General features: G+C 41.2%; 1 protein-coding gene across 1 annotated transcript in view; it reads left to right on the top strand.

The window, feature by feature from the left end:
• Positions 1-19316, top strand: part of LOC139289471 (cyclin-dependent kinase 17-like) — a 36877-nt gene extending 17561 nt beyond the window's left edge. Inside the window, exons 4-17 of the mRNA XM_070911081.1 lie at positions 2328-2461; positions 5627-5752; positions 10521-10577; positions 10684-10798; positions 11023-11117; positions 11258-11320; positions 11651-11774; positions 12547-12667; positions 13510-13607; positions 13711-13816; positions 14270-14312; positions 14424-14514; positions 14595-14672; positions 18613-19316. Coding sequence (XP_070767182.1) covers positions 2328-2461; positions 5627-5752; positions 10521-10577; positions 10684-10798; positions 11023-11117; positions 11258-11320; positions 11651-11774; positions 12547-12667; positions 13510-13607; positions 13711-13816; positions 14270-14312; positions 14424-14514; positions 14595-14672; positions 18613-18650 — 1289 coding nt within the window. The 3' untranslated portion in view covers positions 18651-19316. The remainder of the gene's footprint in view (positions 1-2327; positions 2462-5626; positions 5753-10520; positions 10578-10683; positions 10799-11022; positions 11118-11257; positions 11321-11650; positions 11775-12546; positions 12668-13509; positions 13608-13710; positions 13817-14269; positions 14313-14423; positions 14515-14594; positions 14673-18612) is intronic.
• The last annotated feature ends 2338 nt before the right edge of the window (positions 19317-21654 follow it).

The raw sequence follows: 21654 nt of genomic DNA, 5'->3' as shown, positions 1-21654 counted from the left end.
CTCGCTCGTCATAAGCATGTGGGCATGTGTGTGCGTCTGGTGGTATGTAGATATCCTGGATCAATTTCCCCTCACTCTGGTGTCAGTTACCTTGAGTTTAATGTTTCACCATCAGGGTTGTGAGGGTTGATTCCTGATATGACTACAGGCTGCTCAGTTTTCTTACCAAGCTATTCAATATGCATTCCCTGTTTTCTTGTGTCTGGCTTTGAGGCCACAGGCAATGCATCAGACTTGGAGACTGAAATGACTACGAAGAGATTTACTAAGCATTTACACAGATGGTTTGTGTTTGGGTTGGGTTTTGCTAATGAGCATATGCTTCTTTTGTCAACAGATAGCTAGACCAATGGACGAATGTAGGCTGAAATTAGCAGCTGGGATCTGCACAGGTAGTTGACTGTGTCAGTAAGAAAACCTCTGATGCAATTCATATGTAATGTTGGCTTTTGAAAGAAATCCATTTAAAATCTGATTTAGAATGTATGAATAGTTTTCATTGATTATTGGAAGGTTTATGGAAGGCTTAAGTAAAGTAGGGCAACAGTAGGTTTTTCATTTTAGGTCAGAGGGTGACATACTTTGACATAAATTAACCTATTCATAAATTGTGTAAAAAATATATAAATTAATCAACAATTTGTGAAATAATTGAGGAAATCATTAAAATATACCCTTGATGCCGAGAAGTAAACAAAGCTCACAACCCCTCCTAGCTAGTTAGCCAGCTAGATAGGTAGCAGGTGCAGCCTTGTAGAGTTAAGAACGTTGCCAGAGATGTTAGTTTCTATGTCTCTGTACGGTGTGTATTTGCAGGTGCAGCTAGATAGTTGATTCAGAATGACTTTGACACTGTTGCTGCTCTAGCTACCAGATGCTAACTGGCTAAATCTTGCTAGCTTAAGAGGCAGGGCGACATGTGATGAGTCCAAAGGTGAGAGGGCTGTGACAACACCACTGTCATGAAAAGTGACATTATGAAATAAAAAAATAACATTATGAAAAGTGGCATGAAATAAAAGTCTAAATAAAAGGGGAAAATGCTGTTATGAAAGAACAAACAAAAGGGGCATTTTTAAATAAAAATTAAGCAATATAAAACCCTGAAAATAATAATGAGTTGCTTTGTAATATTTTGTTTTCATTTAAACAATCAATTCCTGTGATTATTTATTTAATAATCACTTATTTATTTATTTAATATTGAACACTTTGGGGATCCATACATGCATTTTATATCATATTTTGATAGTGTTTAACAAATAAGAAATCCTTCTTGCGCCAACTATAGAAAAAAGAAAGCTATATTGAAAAGCTAGCTAGCTTCATTTTGTTGATCCATTGCTCATAGAGTCCATATTCCATCTTTCCCATTTTTTAGCCCTGAGGCAGAATCTATAGACCGGCTTGCCTTTTTCAAATCCTAACCTTGACTACATGAAAGAGACAGACACAAATGACCTAGAATCAGCCTCAGGTGGTGTTGCCCCACTCCACCGCTGACAGACAGTGCACCATAATAAATAGCTTTACCTATCCGGCTCTAAATCGTTCTATCTCACGGCTGACGTGTCACAATCACTCAAGGGACTTATTTTTTCTTTCCACTTCTTCTTCCTACCCAAACCATCCTCCCCCCGATCCCCTAATGGTCCCCCTATCTGTCACTCCTCTGCCTATGGTGGGTGTTTAAAATGTAAACAGTAGATGATAGTATGGTAGGATGTTACCAGCGTTAGGAGTGAGCTTTAACATCTGCCAGTTCCTCGTGAAGCAGTTTCTTCTACCAAACACAAGACAAACATGCACAAGCACACACACACTGTACACACACATGACCCAGACTTATTACGAACCATACACTGAAAACCAAAAAGCGATGGCTACACCCTTCCCCCCACATTTACTCACAACCCATGGAGGGAGGCAGTCTTGTCTGCTGCACCGTGACTCATTAATCAGATGGACTGTGGGGGGGAATGGAGGTGTGGGGGGTGGCAGGCAAAGATGGGAAAGCTCCCATTGCATGGAGGGTGATATCGATCTCTGACCTCCTCATCTTACCAATGGCATTTTATACACACTCGGCTCACACCCCTGCATGGCTGGTGGTACAATCCATCATCTGGGGATGGGGACCCTACTATGGCTTTCCCAGAGGGATGAATGAAATCTAAGAAAAACAAAAGGTTGTGTGGAGGGGAAGGGAGTGAAAGAGGCATAGAGCCATAAAACAAAACTAAAAAGCACTCCAAAAGTCACGAGTTGAATGAAAGTACAGTGCAACTCCTAACAAAACAATATTTGTTTGTCTGTTTGTGTTGTAGGTATCGTCCATGAGAATGTGAAGATGGGTTCAGATGGGGAGAGCGACCAGGCATCTGGGACGTCCTCTGATGAGGTCCAGAGTCCAGTCAGGGTCCGCATGAGGAACAACCACCATCGGCGCATCTCTAATGAGGTATGGGAGGCCGAGACACATCTCTCAGATTATTCCTTGGCTCTGTCCGAAAACATTCACTCCTTCACTACTCAGTATTCACTACAAACTATTATAGACTATATAGTGTGTTAGAGCGTAGAGCTAGACCGATGTGTCAGCTGATATTAGCTTATTGCACGTATAGCGGTATCGATATATATGTAGGCCGATAAGAAACAAGAAATTTTAGCACAGATGTCAGACATGCCAAGCTAGGTTTGAGGTACTTTTGAAAGTGTCTCCATTACTTAGTTTGTCCACCAGAGAGCACTGACAAAGTAGATTTTTAGAACGTAAAATGTCTAATCTAATGGATCTGTATCAAGATTGTTTGTGTTTATGTTTAAAAACAATTGGCTGACCGTTTTAAACTCTTATGGGCTATAGCAGGTTGCAAAAAATTCGATTTCGGAGTTAGTGACCTTCGATTTTACAATCATCGATTTTCTAACTCTTTGTGTTGTAGGATTATTTGAGTCCAATAATTATGGTATATACTGTGGTGGACTCGTGTACATAGTGAATAGTGAACGATTTTGGACACAGGCCTGGGCTTAACACACAATCCTGTCTATGTGAGTGCACCTGTGCTGTCTGTGGACCGTGTAAAGTTGCCATTTCTTGCTGCGTCTTGCCCCATCCCTGAGTATGTACTCATGTCTCGGCCAGAGTGTGCGTGCGTATGTGTGTGCCTGTTTGGAGGAGTTGCAGAGTGATGAGAGCAGCAGTATTACGGGAAATGCCTCTGGACACACAGGCTGCTGCCTCTGACTGCTGTGAACAGTGGAAGGGACTAATTTAGACCATTTTTACCACAGAGAGAGAGAAGGAGAAGGGGGGGTGGGCAGTGAAGGAGAGGAAAATGCTAGGGTGAGAGTAATTAGGGAAGTAGGAATAATTATTGGTATGACAAAGAAAGATGAGATTCAGAGGAACAGGGCTGGAGAGATGATAAGAGAGAAGAGGGAGAAGGAGAGATGGAGGACAAAATGACGTTGGAAGTGAACAGAAAAACAATGTTTCCTCTCAGCCACCCCCCTTGGTTCACCCCTTCCCCCCCATCTGCCTTTCTCCCCTCAGGAATCTGTCCATTCCTCTCTCCTGCTCCTGCTTTCCCCCTCCCCCTCCCCCTCCTCCTCCTCTATTTTTCTTCCTCCTCCTCCTCTGAGCATGTGGATGGCACTCTACCACGGTGCCAGCCTCTCTCCCTCTCTCCCTCTCTCTCTCTCTCTCTCTCTCTCTGTGTCAGTGTGTGTGCAGTCATGTGGCAGGTCAGAGACATGCATCGTAGAAAACGCATGTGTGTGAGTGTATAGAAAGACACGTTTAAGGAGGACAATGAGGGAGCTACTAGAGCTGTTCTGCATTGTGAGTATGGGGACACGTGTGTTTGTGTTTTTCGTGTTGGGGTCTTCATTCAGTCTATGCCAGTGAATAAGAGGGCATGAATGTCATTTTGTCTATTGTTGCTCTTTTTAAAAAGGAGTAGGGATAGCTCAGATCTGTTGTTTTGGTCATCAGAAGTCGCTGGCTTTATGAATGGCCTGAAATATGATGCATATTAATAGAAAAGTTGTAAAAAATGTGTATTTTTCTGTGAGGAATATGCAGCTTTAGTGTGTTGTCCTTACCATGTATGGTGTTGCAGTGTTTGCTTTCAGTGTGTTTTACTCTTTTATGATTCAGAAATTCAGAGGAGCTCACAAATGTGTAAATTACTCATGTTAGTGCATGTGTTTGTGCCTTATTTCTCCTAATATGTGCTTATGCTGTCTGCAGAGCATTGTTTGACGGTTTCAGTGTGTGTGAGTGTATGTTTTCAGGATGTATGTCGAAACTGTGTAGTGTGTCACTGTCCTTAGGTGATGGCTTGTATGTAATACTGCATGTATTTATGTTGCCAGTGATTTGAGATAAAACCAAAACAGGCGTAAAATCCCTCTGCCTTTCATCTTCAGGCATACACACACTTTCTACCCTCCCACTAACGCTCACATGTAAACACACATATCATTTCACACACATAACGTGGGGCTGTTGGGACTGGGCCAGCCAGCCACCGCTGCCATGGAAACAACGTGTGACTGGCACCTTGCCTGTGAATGTGTGCTACGTGGATAGCATATAGGAGTGATGCATTGTGGGAAAAGCAGCATCACACAAATTGTATTCAAGCAAGGGCCAGGAAGTGAGAGTTATTCCCACTGATGTGGAGTAGGTTGGTCAGAGGTAAAATATCAAGCATATTTAATAATCAAGACTGGTTCCAGATGTGTTCCAGATGAGTCTGTGAGTTTGGGAATAGCAGTGCGCCAACCTTCTCACTCTGCCAACAATGTATTTAGCAAAATTAGCCGGAAACTTGCCAGGATCTTGTCTGGAACTTGTCCCATCATGTAGTGGTCTTGCGCTGGCCTTTCATTCAGCCTTACTAGGCATACATTTCATCCACATCGTCATTCATCAGTCATTCACAGCAGATGGCTCATAGACCAAAAGTGTGTATTTGAAATGCAGTCACTTGACAAACTGATTGCCAGGAGTGACAGATGGAGAAAACAGATCTTTTTTTTTTGAGTGGCACAAAAGTAGGCCAAATAACCAAGGCTTGAGAAAGACTTTTGATGCCAGATCACGGTTATCGATTAAGGCAAAAAGTCATCAAAGAACTGTCAAACGGCCAAGAAATATGATGTCACATAATGTCAGCTAAATAGAAATGATGAACACAATTAATTAATAGTTATTACGCTAATCCACTGGTTAATGCAGAATCTGTTTTGAGAGAAGTAGAATTACAAAGACCAGTTGGTCTTGACTATTTTTGCTTCATTCATCTTCATTGTCTTTTTAATATTACAGTACATGTTACAGAAGACTTAAAAGATGCCAAATAACATATAAAATACATCATCTTATATTCAGGCCTCAGTGGTGTACATTTAAATTACTATGCTTAAACATGTATGAATATAAACGGAGAGTTGTTTTTAATGTGTATGGAAACCCTTACCTCATACATGCCACCACCGTCATAGGGTTTCAATAATAATAAAAGAAAATGTAACCTCTTATTTCTGTGTGATTTAAAATTTTCACCCCGTTTCTTCCCCTTGAATCCCTCTCTCTCTCTCTCTGTTTCAGGACATAAACAAACGTTTGTCTCTCCCAGCTGATATCAGGCTACCGGAGGGCTACTTGGAGAAGTTTGCCATGAACAGCCCGCCCTTTGACAAGCCCATGAGCCGCAGGCTACGGCGCGCTTCATTGGTCAGTACTCATTGTGTCTGTGTGTATATTTGCGTCTGTGTATATGTGTGCAAAACAGCTGAAACTAGTTGTAGTCAGCTGCTTTTGTGATGTGTTGGTCGCTACTTAGCATCTGCATGTGTACTTTTGCAAGTACAGCTGGGCGTGTGCTGCTCTTTTGATGTTGCTTTGTTTTGAAACAAAAGTAATATGAACTTTGAATGCCTTTGTGCACTAGTAAAATGGCTGACTAAGGCCATTATATCCTGTGACACACTGAAAACACACAAATATAGACTCACTTTAAACACACACTAAGTTATGCTATAAAGCTTACAATGGCTCAGTAGGGGGATGAATGATGAAATCATTGTGTATTATGTATCCAGGCCAAGAGCATTATGGGTATGAATCTGGGGGTGGGGGAGAGAGAGAGAGAGAGAGAGGAGGGGTTTGCTTCTGGATGGATAGAGAGGGGGATGATGGGTAGAAATAGGCAGATATTCATGAATATGCAGCATGTCCCTTTATGCCCCTTTGTATTGCTGCTGAAGCACTCCTGCTCTTTCGCTTGGTTTTTATTTTGGTCACACTTAACTCCACATTACTCGTTTGTTTCTCAGTCTTACATGCTTGCTGTTTTTAAAATTAAATTAAGTCCGCTTTACTGATACATTTTACTTTAAACACGATTACCAAAAGCCTCGGTATACTATGGGAAAGCATAAAGGATTCGCCCTCCATCATCCACCTTTTGCTGTAATTATTGAACAGGGCCGGTGCCCTGCCTCTGGCTCTCAGCTTGAGGCGATTTCATGACGCAGCTTTTCTGCAGGAGTCTCACAGAGATGAAAAGAAAGAATCTTTGAAGAGATGTTTATGGTGTAAGGGTGGATGAGAGGAAGGAGATAGACTTAAGAGATGTTTGTGTTTTTACAATGTTAATGAGTGGCGGACAGTTTCTGACATGCTTGGGTTTGTCCACTTGGGTGTGTGGCTGTGTATCTTTAGGGGTTGTTGGATGCATGTGATGCAATAGATCAATCAATAATTCAGCAGCAGTGTCAGACTCATTTGCTGCAGCTCCGCTCCTGACGAGGATTACACACCGGGACACCTTGAATTGCGCGAGAGAGCACAGAAGAGGGAGGGAAAGATGCAGAGAGGGATGACGAGGAAATATTAAGGGAATAAAGGACAGGGAGACATTAAAAAGTGGTAAGATGTTGAAAGCATGGATCAACAAATAATGGGGAGAGGAGTATTGTGTAAGAAAAGAAAAAATGGCTGCTGAGATTAAATTTAAAACCAGTCTGTACTTAGTCTCAGGTTGAATAGGAAAGGAAAGGTTTTATTTTATACACCTTGCTGAGCCTGCAGGGTGTATTTAGGAAGCTACAGCACAGCTAGATTGCTTTTATTAGAGCGGCTCATACTGTTTACTTTATGTAGTGTGGTGCACTTTTGCAGGAATATGTTCTTGACTGTGCAGTACACTTTGCACTGTTAAAAGTTTCACTTAGTATGCTTCAGGCCTACTTTTGACATGCTCTTTGCTGGAGCCTTGGAGTTAATTAGGTCGCCACTTGTATGCATTCCTCATAGATTTTAACTCTGTCTCTTAGGTTAGTTTGAGCCCCTTTAGCTGGAACTGACACAAAGTTTGATGGGTCAAAACCTAGACCAGGTTGAAAAATGTTGGCATGACAAAATAATGATGAATAAATGTCTTAACCCCTCAGTCTCACCAAATGTGAATGCAGATACAGCTGTGTCACAGAGGAACAAGTGCGCTTCATTTAAAAATGACAATGTGTGTCTGAGCACACTGATGGCTTTTGGGCTATCGGCGTGCTTGTCATTTGTTACCGTAACATAGAACATGTGTCGGGTGTCCCATAACAGATACTCACATTTGAAACCGTGTATTCTGATCTTTGAATCGCTTCCAATGTAATGTAAGTGAAGTTGGTTGGTGTCAGTTTTCTCTCATGGCTGTTGCCCGTTGATAATCAATTATTCACAGCAGTCCATAGAGATTCAGTGTTCCATGGTGCCGAGGAAAGAGATGTCATTTTATCTCAAACCACAACACTTAACCGTGTTATGCAACGCTCAGTTTTTTTCTAACCCATTCAACCCTGCAGTGGCACAATATGAAAGTTTATAACTGTAAAACTGAATGTCCAATTAGGGAAGACACTATTTCATGTGCCCTTATGCTATTGTTACTGCGTACTATTTATAATGATATTGTTGTTTAATGATGAAAACTTAAAAAACTATAGCTGAGCTCAAGTGTCGTCCCGCTCCTTTGGGTCACACCTTGTCTGTTTCTATCGGCAGGTTTACATGAAAAAGGTGACACTGTGCAAGATGTTTATTGGTTGATTGATTGAAGGCCAGAGGACTGGCTGCATCATGTTAATGAAAGGGCTCTTCTTTCCTCCCATCGCCTGCCACCTCTTTTCTTAGCAGAAGGCTGTGATTTTCCCCCTCCCACTCAGTACTCTCAATCCATCCTCTCTCCCTCCCCATCAAGCCGTCTTACAGGCGGCACAAGGAGAAGCCCTATTTAAAAAATGAAATGTGGTCGAGGTAATGGACTTTCTTCTCAATACACATTAGAACCCAGCTGACATCTCTCTTCTCACATTTCTTCCCTCTGCTGTCAGTCCGTCCATCTTTATGTCTCCTCAGTTCCTGTACAGGCTCAGACAGAACACACACACACACGCTCATTTTGTTTGGTTTTATGTTGCTTTAATTTTGTCACAAAAACTTGGTCTGACCTAGTTCTGCTGAGTAAGCTCGCTGGAGCGTTGGGAATGAAATGAACCCATTGCCATCGAAAGCATACGCAGGCGCGCACACAAACACACACACACACACACACACACACACGAAAAGGGTTGCAAGGTACACAGAGAGAGAGCATATTTGCATGCTATAAGCAGAGAGTGGGCTGGAGGTAAAGCGCTGGGCCTTCCTTTGTTTTAGAGATTTATTTACTGGAGTGGGATTGGTGTGGGGGAGGTGGCCATGTGTTTTTGTATGTTTTTGAATGTCGGCGTGTGTGTGTGTGTGTGTGTGTGTGTGTGTGTGTGTGTGTGTGTGTGTGTGTGTGTGTGTGTTTGCTCATGAGACTGACTCCCCTGCCAAAAGAGCAGCACAGCTCAGCAACAGCTCCTGACAGCCCCTGTCACAAACACAGAGATGGCAGCTGTGTGTTTGTGTTTGTGTGTGTTTGTGTGTGTGTGTGTGTGTGTGTGTGTGTGTGTGTGTGTGTGTGTGTGTGTGTGCGCAGGGCGAGTATGTTTACATTTGAGCATAGGCTGTATGTCTCATCACGAATATTCTCTTGCCTACAAGCACACACAGCCACATACATACAGTACATGCCCCTGCACACACTATACTTACATGCGTACACACACACATGCACACACGTCTCCACAGTTTGTAGTGATAGATTTTCTTTCATAATAATTATTTTCAAGCAGTGCAAATTACCAGATACAAAACAAGATATTAATTGTAAAACACAGATAACATTATGGCTGTTAATTAATTATGCCAATTGCAATTTGTGCATACCCATGCACACACACGCACTTGTTTCAGCGTGTAAGTGTGTCATCTTGTGTCCGAGCTCATTCTGACATTGGCTTTTGGGCATGCCTTTAAAGAGATCACATGCTTCATCAGCTAACTTGGTCACTGGAGACCCTCCCCCCCTTCATACGCACACACACACACATGTACACATGCGCATAAGCCGAGCATTGGCCCGGCGTTCATATTAGCATCATGATGGGATGGGCCGGCACAAGATTGAGAGAGATGGGTAGGCTCAGAACACAGATAAAACGTGGCCCTGACAGAGATAGACAAATAAGATAGGAAAAGTGACAGCGAGAGGCGTAAACACTGACAGGCCTGTGGGTATCACAGCTTGACATAGCTACAACCATCTATAATTCATGACCTCGAAACCCAGGGGCCACATACATTATGCAGATAAACCTTTATTAATTTGAATTCAGGATTAATTCAGAATTTACCATGCACACACAAATGAGGTACGCCTGCTGGATATCTATAGAAATGTTTAGAAGTAAATATGTAACCCCCATTAAGTTGTCTGGAGTGCGTGCCATATTTGTTTGTCTTTGTTATACTGACTTCCTGTGGCCAAAGAATACATGTGCAGCTGACAACGACATCACTCTGTAGCATTAAATCGACAAAGGGAGGAGGCACTGAGGAGAAATTTCAGATTAGACCAACATAGCCTTTCCTTTCCCACTATTAGACACGTGTGTCTGCGCGTCCGTACATGTAATGCAATGTGTATGGTGTTGAATGATGTTCAGTGACCCAGACAGGGCAGTGTTCATGATGCAGAGCTGTCTCAGCAGCAGCATAGCAGTGCAGCAGAGATGTAACATACTGTAAGTGTTGGAGAAGCTAATGTTTTAGCACACACACACACACACACACACACACACACACACACACACACACACACACACAGAATAACAAGGCCTGGTGACTCAGACCCCTGCAGTTGTAGGCCAAATGTTGACAGCAGTGGGACTGAAATCTGAACTAACAGCCGTGGCCCAGAGGATTTGGTTCTAGAGATAGTTAGCTTAAACATGTTGGAGTGGCCTTGCCTGGCCTACACTCAGGCTGTAGCCAAAATAAATGCAAACTGGTTGAGTGATAATGCACATTGATAGCGCTCATACCTTCCTCAACTATTTTTATTTCCCATCTTTTCTAGTCTGAAATCGGCTTTGGGAAACTTGAGACTTACATCAAACTGGACAAACTTGGGGAGGTGAGATCAATTAAGAAAATCAGCGCAAGTGAAGCTCAGCACAAACTTCTCAAATACTCTGTTTGCTTTATTTCACAACGTATTCACATGCTTTCTATCTCTGCAGGGGACCTATGCTACAGTGTTTAAGGGGCGAAGCAAGTTAACAGACAACTTAGTAGCTCTGAAAGAGATCCGACTGGAGCATGAGGAGGGTGCGCCCTGCACAGCTATCCGAGAAGGTACTGAACTGCTGTTAGCAAGTTGAAATCATGTGTTTTGGAAGTAAACAACTCATAGTTCAACACAGGAGCATACTGTCAAGAAGCTTGTAAGGTGTCGTTGGGACGTACAATACCTGCTAATCCGTATTGCCTGGTAGCTCCCTGAGCTGTTTGTGAACTACAAACTGTTTTAGTTTTGTCTGTGGTTGACTGACAGTCTCTGATATGTCTCCCTCTTCTAGTGTCCCTACTGAAAGACTTGAAGCACGCCAATATTGTCACTCTCCATGACATTATCCACACTGACAAGTGCCTGACACTCGTGTTTGAGTATCTGGTGAGTGTCTGTACTGTACATGTATGTATATTTATAGTGTGTGTCTTTAGAGGGCGTTTTATACTAATCTAAATATCTGCAATGCATCATTCTTTCTTTTTTTTCTGTCTTTCTGTCTTTCTTTATTTGCTCCCAATCAGGAAAAAGATCTGAAGCAGTACATGGATGACTGTGGGAGCATCATGAGTGTTCAAAATGTCAAGGTAATGCAAAGTAATCCATCTGTTCAGTGCTGAGGAGAAATGTGTAGTAATGAAAGTATTGTTGTTGAATGTAATCATATTTTCAATAGTTAAAATTTATGATAACCTCTTCTATCCAAGCCTCCATCTTGTCTTGATTTATACTTTGGCAAAAAATTGGCAGGCAACTTGGCTTCTGAATGATAAATCTAAAAATGTATTCTTCTTTTTTGATCACTGTGTGGTAATAGTGCCACATGTTTTTCTGTTGTAACAATAAATTATTTGGTTTATTATTGTTTAATGTGATAACAAGTGTGCAACAATAAGTCATACTAATCTCCTCTCCAGATATTCCTATTCCAGCTGTTACGAGGTCTGGCGTACTGCCACAGAAGGAAGGTCCTCCACAGAGACCTCAAACCCCAGAACCTGCTTATCAATGAAAAAGGAGAGCTCAAACTGGCAGACTTTGGTATATCACCACTTAACTAACTAGAAACACACATCAGTCTTCTATATCATCTTGAAACTTCCTGTATTGGTTTAACTTCTCAGATGCTCTAGAGTAGAGGCACCACATATGAAAATGTTGATTTTGGTGAAGTGGCAACATTTCACAAATTCACCTGCTTTATACAGACAATAAAAGCATGTTCTCTTTGGTTGCCAACCATTTTTATTGGAACATAAGTTATAGATGTAGCCCCCAGTTCTACATGTATCCAAATACCATTAGCTGGTAATTTACAGAGAGTTCAGTTTTTTATTCATCTAAAATTTATTTGATAAAAAAATATTAGAAAACACAAGCAAGAGTCTCAAAGCCTCACTAGTGGCCCCTAAAGGCCACACTGCTCCTTAGACCCAACAGGACAACATAATAAAGTGACTAACCACTCAACACTGCCCTCCTTAGGTAATAATCAAAACATGACATGCTGTACATACTCCAGTGTTCCTCTTTGTAAATTACTAAGTAATTCTGTGTTCGTCAGATAAAACAGAATCCGCATTAGGAATCACGTCATCCACTGACTTAAAACATTTTAATTCAGTGTACCGTTTGTTGTAAATTCAATAGAGTAAGAACAAAGTGTATAAGAGTCAAAATGCAAAAAGTGTTTTTAATTCTGAACTTTCATTCTGGTATGATGAGTCCTGAGGTGCCCCACAACACCAAAAATAAAAAAATAAATGAAGCAATATTCACATAAATTAACGTGACTTTTTGTGTTTGAATTAAGGTTTGGCACGAGCCAAGTCTGTTCCTACAAAGACCTACTCCAATGAAGTTGTGACATTATGGTACCGACCACCAGATGTGCTTCTGGGTTCCACTGAGTACTCGACACCCATCGATATGTGGTGAGCCAACACACATCTACAGCAAATACACACAGTTTCAGAGAAAAACACGACACTACCCCTGTTCGTCTGTCTCTTTCTTTATGACTTTTTCTTAGTTTTTGTTTTTATCTAAAGTGCTTCTGTCAATTCCCCATGTTTTTCTTTTGCTGCTGTCACTGTTGGTTGTTTTGAAACTGAACATACTGTTATTCATAGTTAAGGTGCAAAGTTTAAACAGAGGGTTGGGAGGACATCTGGGTATTTAGGGATGCTTTTGGGTTCCTATAACACATTTAACATTTGATGTACATTGTAAATTTCTTTCTGGACTCAGTTTTGGAATTTGCTTTTCCTTTGCTTTGATGTGGTGTTTTATTACATTTGATAGTATGTTGTGTGATACATGAACTCTTATAGTACTTGATACTGAAGTGATTAGACAGAAGCCATAGTTTTAGTTTTAGTTGTAGGAGCAACATTTGACACTATTTTGTTGCACTTTGCACTTAATTTATGATAAAAAACATTGTGGAACTTATTAAACAGCACTCTTTTGTGAATAGTTTTGTAGAGAACTTTTACCTCTATATTAGCTCAAATTGTATTTTCTCTTCTTTGCACTTGCATTTAAATAGTTATGGACTCATTTGTGTGTAACAACGTCATCTCTACGGCTCTATAGTACAATTTTAGGTTATGTGACATTAATGTAGTGTTGCATCAGGGTTAACAAGTAAACTAAGCAGTTTAAGCACAGTGTATGTTAATGTCACAAGTCACAACCTATTTAGGTGTTACGAGTATTATATTTTGTACTGACCTTTGTTTGCTTATTCCACTGTTCCTGTGCCTTGGTCCAGGGGTGTGGGCTGCATCTTTTATGAAATGATCACTGGCAGACCTCTCTTCCCTGGATCGACTGTGGAGGATGAGCTTCACCTCATATTCCGCATTCTTGGTGAGACCACACCAGCAGAATTCAGATGAGCACTTGCCTATGTAATATTCATGCTTCATGTGTGTGTCTACGTATATCGACTGACCCCCTTTATCTTCAACAGGTACTCCTACAGAAGAGACCTGGCCTGGTATCACCACCAGTGAAGAGTTTAAGACGTACAATTTCCCTCAATACAAGGCGGAGCCCCTTGTCAACCACGCACCCAGGTGTGTAGTTATGGCTACATGTGAGTGTTGTTTTAAGACAGTGTGAACCTAGCCTTTAATCCACACACAGTGAGATGCCCATATGAACACTGAAACAGGTTTTCTTGCTGTAATGATTTTGTCCCCCATCGCTTACATTGAAATTGATTTGGGACCGGATCTCTTAATGACCAGTACGGACAGGAGGAATGATTACAACAAGCAAAGCCTGTTGCAATATTCATATGGGCACCTGACTATTGTGAACATAACCTTTACGTGGCTGTGATATGTTAGATGTAATAAGATAAGGATTGATTTTCAGTAGGAACTGCAGTCAAGCGTTTCCGCCTCTGTTGAAATGGAACACTATACTGCTCCATATTTCTTAGGTCAGCATTTGACCCTCAATTCTCTCTTTCTGTCACTTTCCCCTCCTCTCTCTCACTTTTCCCCTTGTTTTCTGTGACACAGGATAGACAGCGATGGTCATGAGTTGCTCTCAATGCTTCTACAGGTAACCAACATTGCTCATAATGATGAATACTTTTAATATATGTACACCAATTGCATTGGATTAAAAACTAACCTGTCTTTATACCCCCTCTTTGTCGCTATGTGTCTCTAGTTTGAGGCTAAGAAGCGGGTATCAGCTGAGGATGCTCTCAGACAAGCGTATTTCAGAAGCTTTGGGGAGCAGGTCCAAACACTGGCTGACAGTGAGTACACACAGTCTGACATGTTGAACATACGCATGCAGTGTACAAACGCTGTCTCACTAACACTCTGTTGCTTTCAGCTGCATCCATCTTCTCTGTAAAAGGCATTCAGCTCCAGAAAGATCCAGGGAAGAGATCGTCAGTCTACCCAGAGTCAAGTAAGTCCTCCAAGATAGAAAAATAGAGGGGGAAAAGCAACAAATGAGGAATTCTCAGTGGGAACATGATATAGAATAGGTCTTGCTCCCTGTCCACTTCCTCTTCTCTCTCTTTTTCTCTCCGTCTTGCTTTATGTCGTCTCTCATGTCACTGTGTGGTCATACATGTCACACACAGTTTCCAGGTTTGTGCTTCCACTACATACAGATCCCAAACTCCCAATCTTTACAACATCTACTGCAGTACTCTTTAAAGCGAGTATTAAGTCCAAATACTGTTTAATACCTGTATCAGTTACAGCTGGGCTCTGTGCAGGGGGAACAGGAGATGACATAAAATAAAATGTGACATTTGTACAGATATTCACATGGTTCACAGACGATGAATCCTAATGACTTTGATGACCCCTTTACTTTTCCTCAAGTGCTACCATGAGGTTCACGTTTGTGGTTTTGAGTGAAATGTCTTGACAACTATTGAATGGATTACCATGAAATGTGGTACAAATATTCATGTCTCTTTCAGAATGAATTGTAACCACTTTGGTGATCCCTTAACCTTTGCTCTAATGCCATCATCTGGCCAAAATTTTAGTTAAAAACTAAAAACTAATGACATTCCCATCAGCCTCAACTACACTTTGTGTTTAGTGCTAATTAGCAAATGTTAGCATGCATACAGCTACACTAAGACGGTGAACATGGTAAACATTATAGCTGCTAAACATCAGCATATTAGCATTGTCATTGTGACCACGCTTAGTATTTAGCTTAAAGTACCACTTTGCCTAAGTACAGCCTCACAGAGCCGCTAGCATGGCCGTAGATTCTTTTAGTTTTTATAGCATAGTAGTACAATGATTTGTGTGATCAAAAGAACATTGTGCCATGCAGTGAACAAATCCGTAGTGAGGAAATAAATCTATCCTGCCAACAATCCACAATAGTTGGACATATACGGTATTGTGAACAACCAAACCAATGGTCAACATTGCCTGAAGCTGTCAGATTTAAAAGTATACAGTTGTTACAATGTAAAAAAAAGTGACATAAATTACACAATTGGATGTTGAAAGATGCTAAGACTTCAAGCTAAAGATGGAAGTCCCATCATAGATATTTGATAACCCAAATAAGTAGGACACCCAACCACTGAGTTAGCACTCAGTTAGATTACTTAGATTTAGACTTAGACTTTTATTAATCCCACAGCGGGGAAATTTACACGTCACAGCAGCAAAGACAGAAAGGTGCAGAAACACACAGCAGACAAGCACTGTGTCAATAAGAATTAGAAGTATTTTTTAAAAAGAAAAACAAATTACATTACAAATAATAAATACAGATATAAAAAATATGGGGGACAAAAATAAATATATACACGGAAAATATAAAGTATGTACAATTTGTGCAGAGTTAAACAGTCTTATAGCCGTAGGAATGAACAACCTGCGGTACTAAGGCTAGTGAAGTGCAGCTGAGGAGTTTTTCCTCCTTCTGAGCTACTATACATTAACTATGTGTACCTGATGTGCCTTTTTGACATTATATTAGATTTACTTCAGTGTTTCTGTCTCTATCACAGTCTCAGCCTGCGTGTGTCTCCTTCTTTCTGCTTCCGCTGCCTCTCTGTCGTGTTCTGATAAACTGTCCCTTCTCTTTCTTGGTGCCCATGCTCTCTTCTTTCGCAATGTTCATCTTTTCCTTAATCCTTTCTATCTCCCTTGTGTGCCCTACTCCAACTCCTCCGCAACACCTCAATATTCCCAACCTTCCCCCTTCTCCCCCCTGACCTTTAAAAGCGATGGCCCATAAGCTAGGCTCCGCACCCTCGCAGTACTTCCAGAGAGAAGCAGCCAATCCCAGGGCTCAGAGTCACAATCTCTCCTCCACTTCCACTGGCTGAGTGGCCCCTACCGTTCTGGTAAATACGGTCTCTTTCATTCTGTCTGTCTTCTAGCCAGTCCCCCTTCTCTTTTTTCTGTTTTGCTGTCACCTGGCCTCTTCCCTTCTGTCCATTTGCACTTTGTCTTTGTTACAATCCCACTTAATGTATGGCTGTCCCAGTTGCTGATCTGGACTATGTGTTGGTACATTTCATTTCCTTTCTTGCATTCCCTGAACACAAAACAAGACATTATTTGTTACCTGTTTGTCTCTATTTTATGTTAATACCTCTCCCTCTCCCCATTCTTGCTCCTGCCGGCCTTCCCTCACATTTCAAGCCCCGCACCCACATGCATCATCTCAGCTTTCACTTACCTTTCTCGGCGTGAGCCACTCCCAGTGTTTAATTCAGGGATGAAAGGGGCAACAATATATTCAGAACAGAGAAGAACGTGAACAGAGATCATTTGAGTCATTTGATTCTTTTCATTTGCAGTCCTGTTTAGGTTTCTGCAGCGAGAGATGTAGCCTTTTTGTTGAGTCTGTAAGTGAGAGTTTATTGTAGTGTGTGTTTGGTTGGTTGTGTGATATAAATGCATCTTCTATCAGCATGGATATGGGTTTTGTCTAACTGCAGCGTGTTACAGTTACTGGTAAGTATGATTTAGCTTTAGCAACATGAGATTACACACAGTATTACAGGTTATAGAAGTATATGATCCAGTTGTTTAAGTCTTGGCACTGATAACACCACCGCTACACTATATAGCCAAAAGTATCTGTCCACGCTTTTGTGTACTTTCAATCTAGGGCTAATAGACAATAATTTGCCACAGTTTGGGGAAAGCCTTTTCCGATTTCAACATGACAACGCTGCCATAAACAAATGTTGTTTCTAGTTTGTTGTGGAAGTACTTGACTGGCCTGCTCAGAGCCCTGAGGCAATTATTTATCAAATCTTTAAGAATTACACTTAATTATGCTCTAATGCTCAATTTAGGAAGATGCATAGAAAATCCCAACTAAATCATTGCCAGCTTTACTCCTGCTGTTTGCACCCATGACAAAAATTGGAAGAATGTTCAAAACATAAAATAAAAGTTTCAGCTTCAGCTAACATATTATTCATCATGACCAATGATATTTTATTTTTATATAATCATTCCAAGTCAGAGAAGGTGTGTGCTCCCCTTTATGTGCTACAGTCATCTTGGATCTACTCTTAACCCATTTTAGAGACTTCTTAGAGTGTTTTTAAGTCAAAAGAAATTCGATAAATAGCGGGGTTTTAAGTTTGTGACTAGGAGTGAAAAGTGAAGGATTTTTACTTTTATCTTTCACCAAAATCCAAGCCCCAAATTTTACTTTGATAAATATGGGCCATGACCTCAACCCCATAAAACACTTATTGGATGAACTGGAACAGGTTAGAACCTTATTGGCCAACATCAGTGTCAGTCCTCACTAATGCTCTTGTGGCTGATGGGAGCAAATCCCTGCAAACCAGGTTCCAAAATCTTGTGGAAAGCCCTCCCAGAAGAGTGGAGGCTGTTATAGCAGCTTATTAACGCCCTCGGTTTTGAAGGAGAGGTTCAGCAATCACATATGTGTGTAATGTTTGTGTGAACAGAAGATAAACAGAAGATAAATCAACAGCTATTTTAATAATCGATTAGTTTGATTGGTCCAGGTTCTCAAATGTGAGAATTTGCTTCCTGTGTTTCATATTAGACTAAATTAAACATTTTGGAGTTTTGATCTGTTGGTTTGGACAAAACAAGACATTTAATGACGTCACCATGGGCTAAAGAAAATTGTGACAGGCATTTTTCAAAATTTTGTGATGTTTCATGGACCGTTGATTGATTGATAATGGAAATAGCTGTTAGTTGCAGCCCTGTGTTGTTCAGTGCTTTTGGCTATATAGTGTATATTTTGAGTTGCTGGCATGGAGTGAAATGTGCGGGTGTGCGGTGGTGTGTGTTTGTGTGTCTAAATGAAATCCAAGCCTTTTTCACATGTGTCTCTCTCTCTTTCTCTCTCTCTCTCTCAGCCCAGGGGAAGAGCAGGAGGCAGAGTGTGTTGTTTTAGTGCTGGCGGGGGCGCTGAGGTGAGGAGGACAGTGACACGTGGAGCTGTCCTGTCAGACATACATTCACTGACCCTGCCACACACACACTGAAGGAGCAACACACACCCTGCCACATAAACACACACACACACACACACACACACACACACATACAGTAACATAGAAACCACACATAACTAAGGCTGAAGAATTCATACTAAAAAAGAAAAAGACTCAACCCTAAAGACAGAAAAAATTTCAAACAAGAGAAGTGCGTGATGCTGGAAGAAAAGTGGGAGAGTACAAGATTCTCCTTGCTGCTACTACGTCTGCTGTCCAGAAGAGGGCAGCGTTTAGGACGTGGGCTCACTCGGGTTTTGAACCGGACTTGCTGCATCAGTGAGCTGTGAGGAAGAAGGAGTGGAAAGTGGACACGGTTCAAAGGCAAAGAAAGAGAGAGGAAACCTGTCACTTTCTCTAGTGCTTTCCTCTCTTTTTTTGGTCGGACTATTGTTGTACATAAAGAGACTGAGCTGTAGAACTCTTGCTTTTTCATAACACGCCTCAGCCTGAATCCAAACTCTGAATATTGCACCTCAACCCTAAAACCCTCGCCTAACCTCGTGGCCCTTTATTACATGATCTTTGAAACAACACACACACACAAACACACACGCTCTCTCTCTCTCGCTCTCTCTCTCTCTCTCTCTCTCTCTCTCTCTCTCTCTCTCTCTCTCTCTGTCTTTCTGTATCTCTCTTAAATACACAAACATAAACACACACACACACACACACACACACACTGATGACTCACTTGAAAGTTCAGAGTGTGTAGATCAACGGAGTTTACAGAGATAAACTTTAGCACCTTATTGTCCAATAGAGGTCGGGGTTGCTGTCATTACGTTACCTCATCAGTCACTCAAGCAGAGTAGGATGTAAAGAACGTTCTAGATATTAGAATGAAGAGGAATCAAAATAGCAAACCAAAAAAGACAAACAACTCACTAATCATAGGACAGATGATATTTACCTTCACCGGTGGAATTGGACACTTTGCAACACTACAATTAAAAAAAAAACACTTAAACCAGTAGTGGACAGTAATTACATTTATCACATGCTCACATGCTGTAAAGAACACTACTACGCTGCAAGACGCTCTTGTTTAAGTACAGAAGAAGGACAAACTATAAGGACAGAGAGGTAAAGGAAGTGTACAAATCCTCACCTGCTTATTCTTAGACACCCCCTTCCTCTTTTGCCTTGACTCAGAAGTTGTCTTGATTTGTTGTGTGACGTACAGGTGTTGATGTTGAAATGTTCTCTTTGCACCTGATTTTTTTTCTTCTTTAGATCATAAGTAGAACATTCAACAACCCCAAAAACCTCTCCCTCGCCCAACTCCACCTGCATTTATTTTTACTCTTTTTTTTCAATCTGTATATATGATCATAGTTTTTACTTGTCGGAAGCAATGATAATTCCAGGATGCTGTTCTCAGTCTTTTACTGTGTTCCCGCCGGAAACAGTGTGGCGACTGGCTGGGGACGTGTTGCACATTCCTTGAGCTCAGGACTTATTGCTAGTGTCGTTTTGTGGATGCCGTGAGGCACAGCAGGTCTCGTTTGTCTCCCCGGTCGAACGTGGCCTGAAACTCTTTGCAAAGCTGGTTCAAAACTGTATGTGAAGAAGAAGAATCATTTCTCAGCATCAACCTGTCAGTCTTGTGTGTCATTCATTCTCTGTTAATTTGACCATAATATTGCTGTTTAGGTGACTACCTTACCCATGTCTTTACTTGCCATTTCCTCAAGCATGTTTGTGTATTAAACACAGCTGTTTTCAGTTGGTATGTGAAATAGCTGCAGCTGGAAAAAGGAATACCTCCACTTGGTTTAAATTGTGCATGGGACATTACCATATTACATGATTTTTACACCACGTTAACCTGTAATGGCTCCTCAATGAGTCTGGGGACTGTACCTTAAAAAGATGAGGACAACACAGTATTCAGCAACAATGTGACGTGCTGCCAGCTTTGGGACCAGGTAGTTTGTATGACAAATCTGACTCAGCCTCAAGCTGTATAGTACAGTTATAACTGTTATGTACCTTGTGTACCTGGGCACTAACATTTAGCAGGACTTGAAGCACTCAGACACACTGTTGTTTCCTGCTGTTATTGTTACAGGCTGCCAGAAACAACAGGACCAAATCAAGCCTCCAAGCACCAGGTGTTCAAGCACACAACTGTTTCACACACCAATCAGTTGACGCGTCAACATGTACTGTATCTGTGAGAGGGCCCGTGAGTGTAGATTGGAGTTCCCTGTTCCTCAGGCAATGACCTCGCGTCATCTTTTTCTGAAATGGATTCAGAAAGAGGTGAAGTGATCCCACGCTGCGCCTGTCAGAAGGACTACTCATTTACCCAGAGTGTGACAGTATGTAGCATGTACATAGATGATCCCTCACTCTGTATATACAAAAGTGTACAGGTTTGATACAGCTATTCACACTCTGGCTTTTTTTTTTGTCGCGTTTCTTTAATGAAAGTCATAGCAATATTTCTGTAATCAATAAAAAGCCAAGGTAATAGGATGATGAGTATGATTGCATTTGTGTTTATTTAGAGAAGGAGAAGTGACTGTGAATGATCAAACTGTGAGACTTGACTAAACTGATGACAGGTTTGTTTGTTTTTTCTTGCTGTTTTAACATGCTGGATCCAAAAGGCTGGAGTGAAGTATCATGTTGCAAAGGAGTATAACACACTGATTATTTTTGATTTTTATCAATGGAAGCCATAAAGGTCATATAAAGGTGACAAAGGTCTGTTTGTGTGCCAGGGGGTGTGTACCATGTTTGAGCACAGACCTTTAGAAGCAAAGGGGATGTGTACACGTAATGAAAAAAATAAATATTATGTAATTACTTTTATTTCTTGTCATAAATCCTTTGAAAGTATATTGCTGTGTGATAGATGCTATCCTACATTTGCATGCCCATTGTTCACCATTA

The sequence above is a fragment of the Enoplosus armatus genome, chromosome 8 (assembly GCF_043641665.1).
Source record: "Enoplosus armatus isolate fEnoArm2 chromosome 8, fEnoArm2.hap1, whole genome shotgun sequence".
NCBI lineage: Eukaryota > Metazoa > Chordata > Actinopteri > Centrarchiformes > Enoplosidae > Enoplosus > Enoplosus armatus.
Note: the sequence above shows the minus strand (reverse complement) of the source record. Positions and strands in the feature narration are given on the sequence as shown.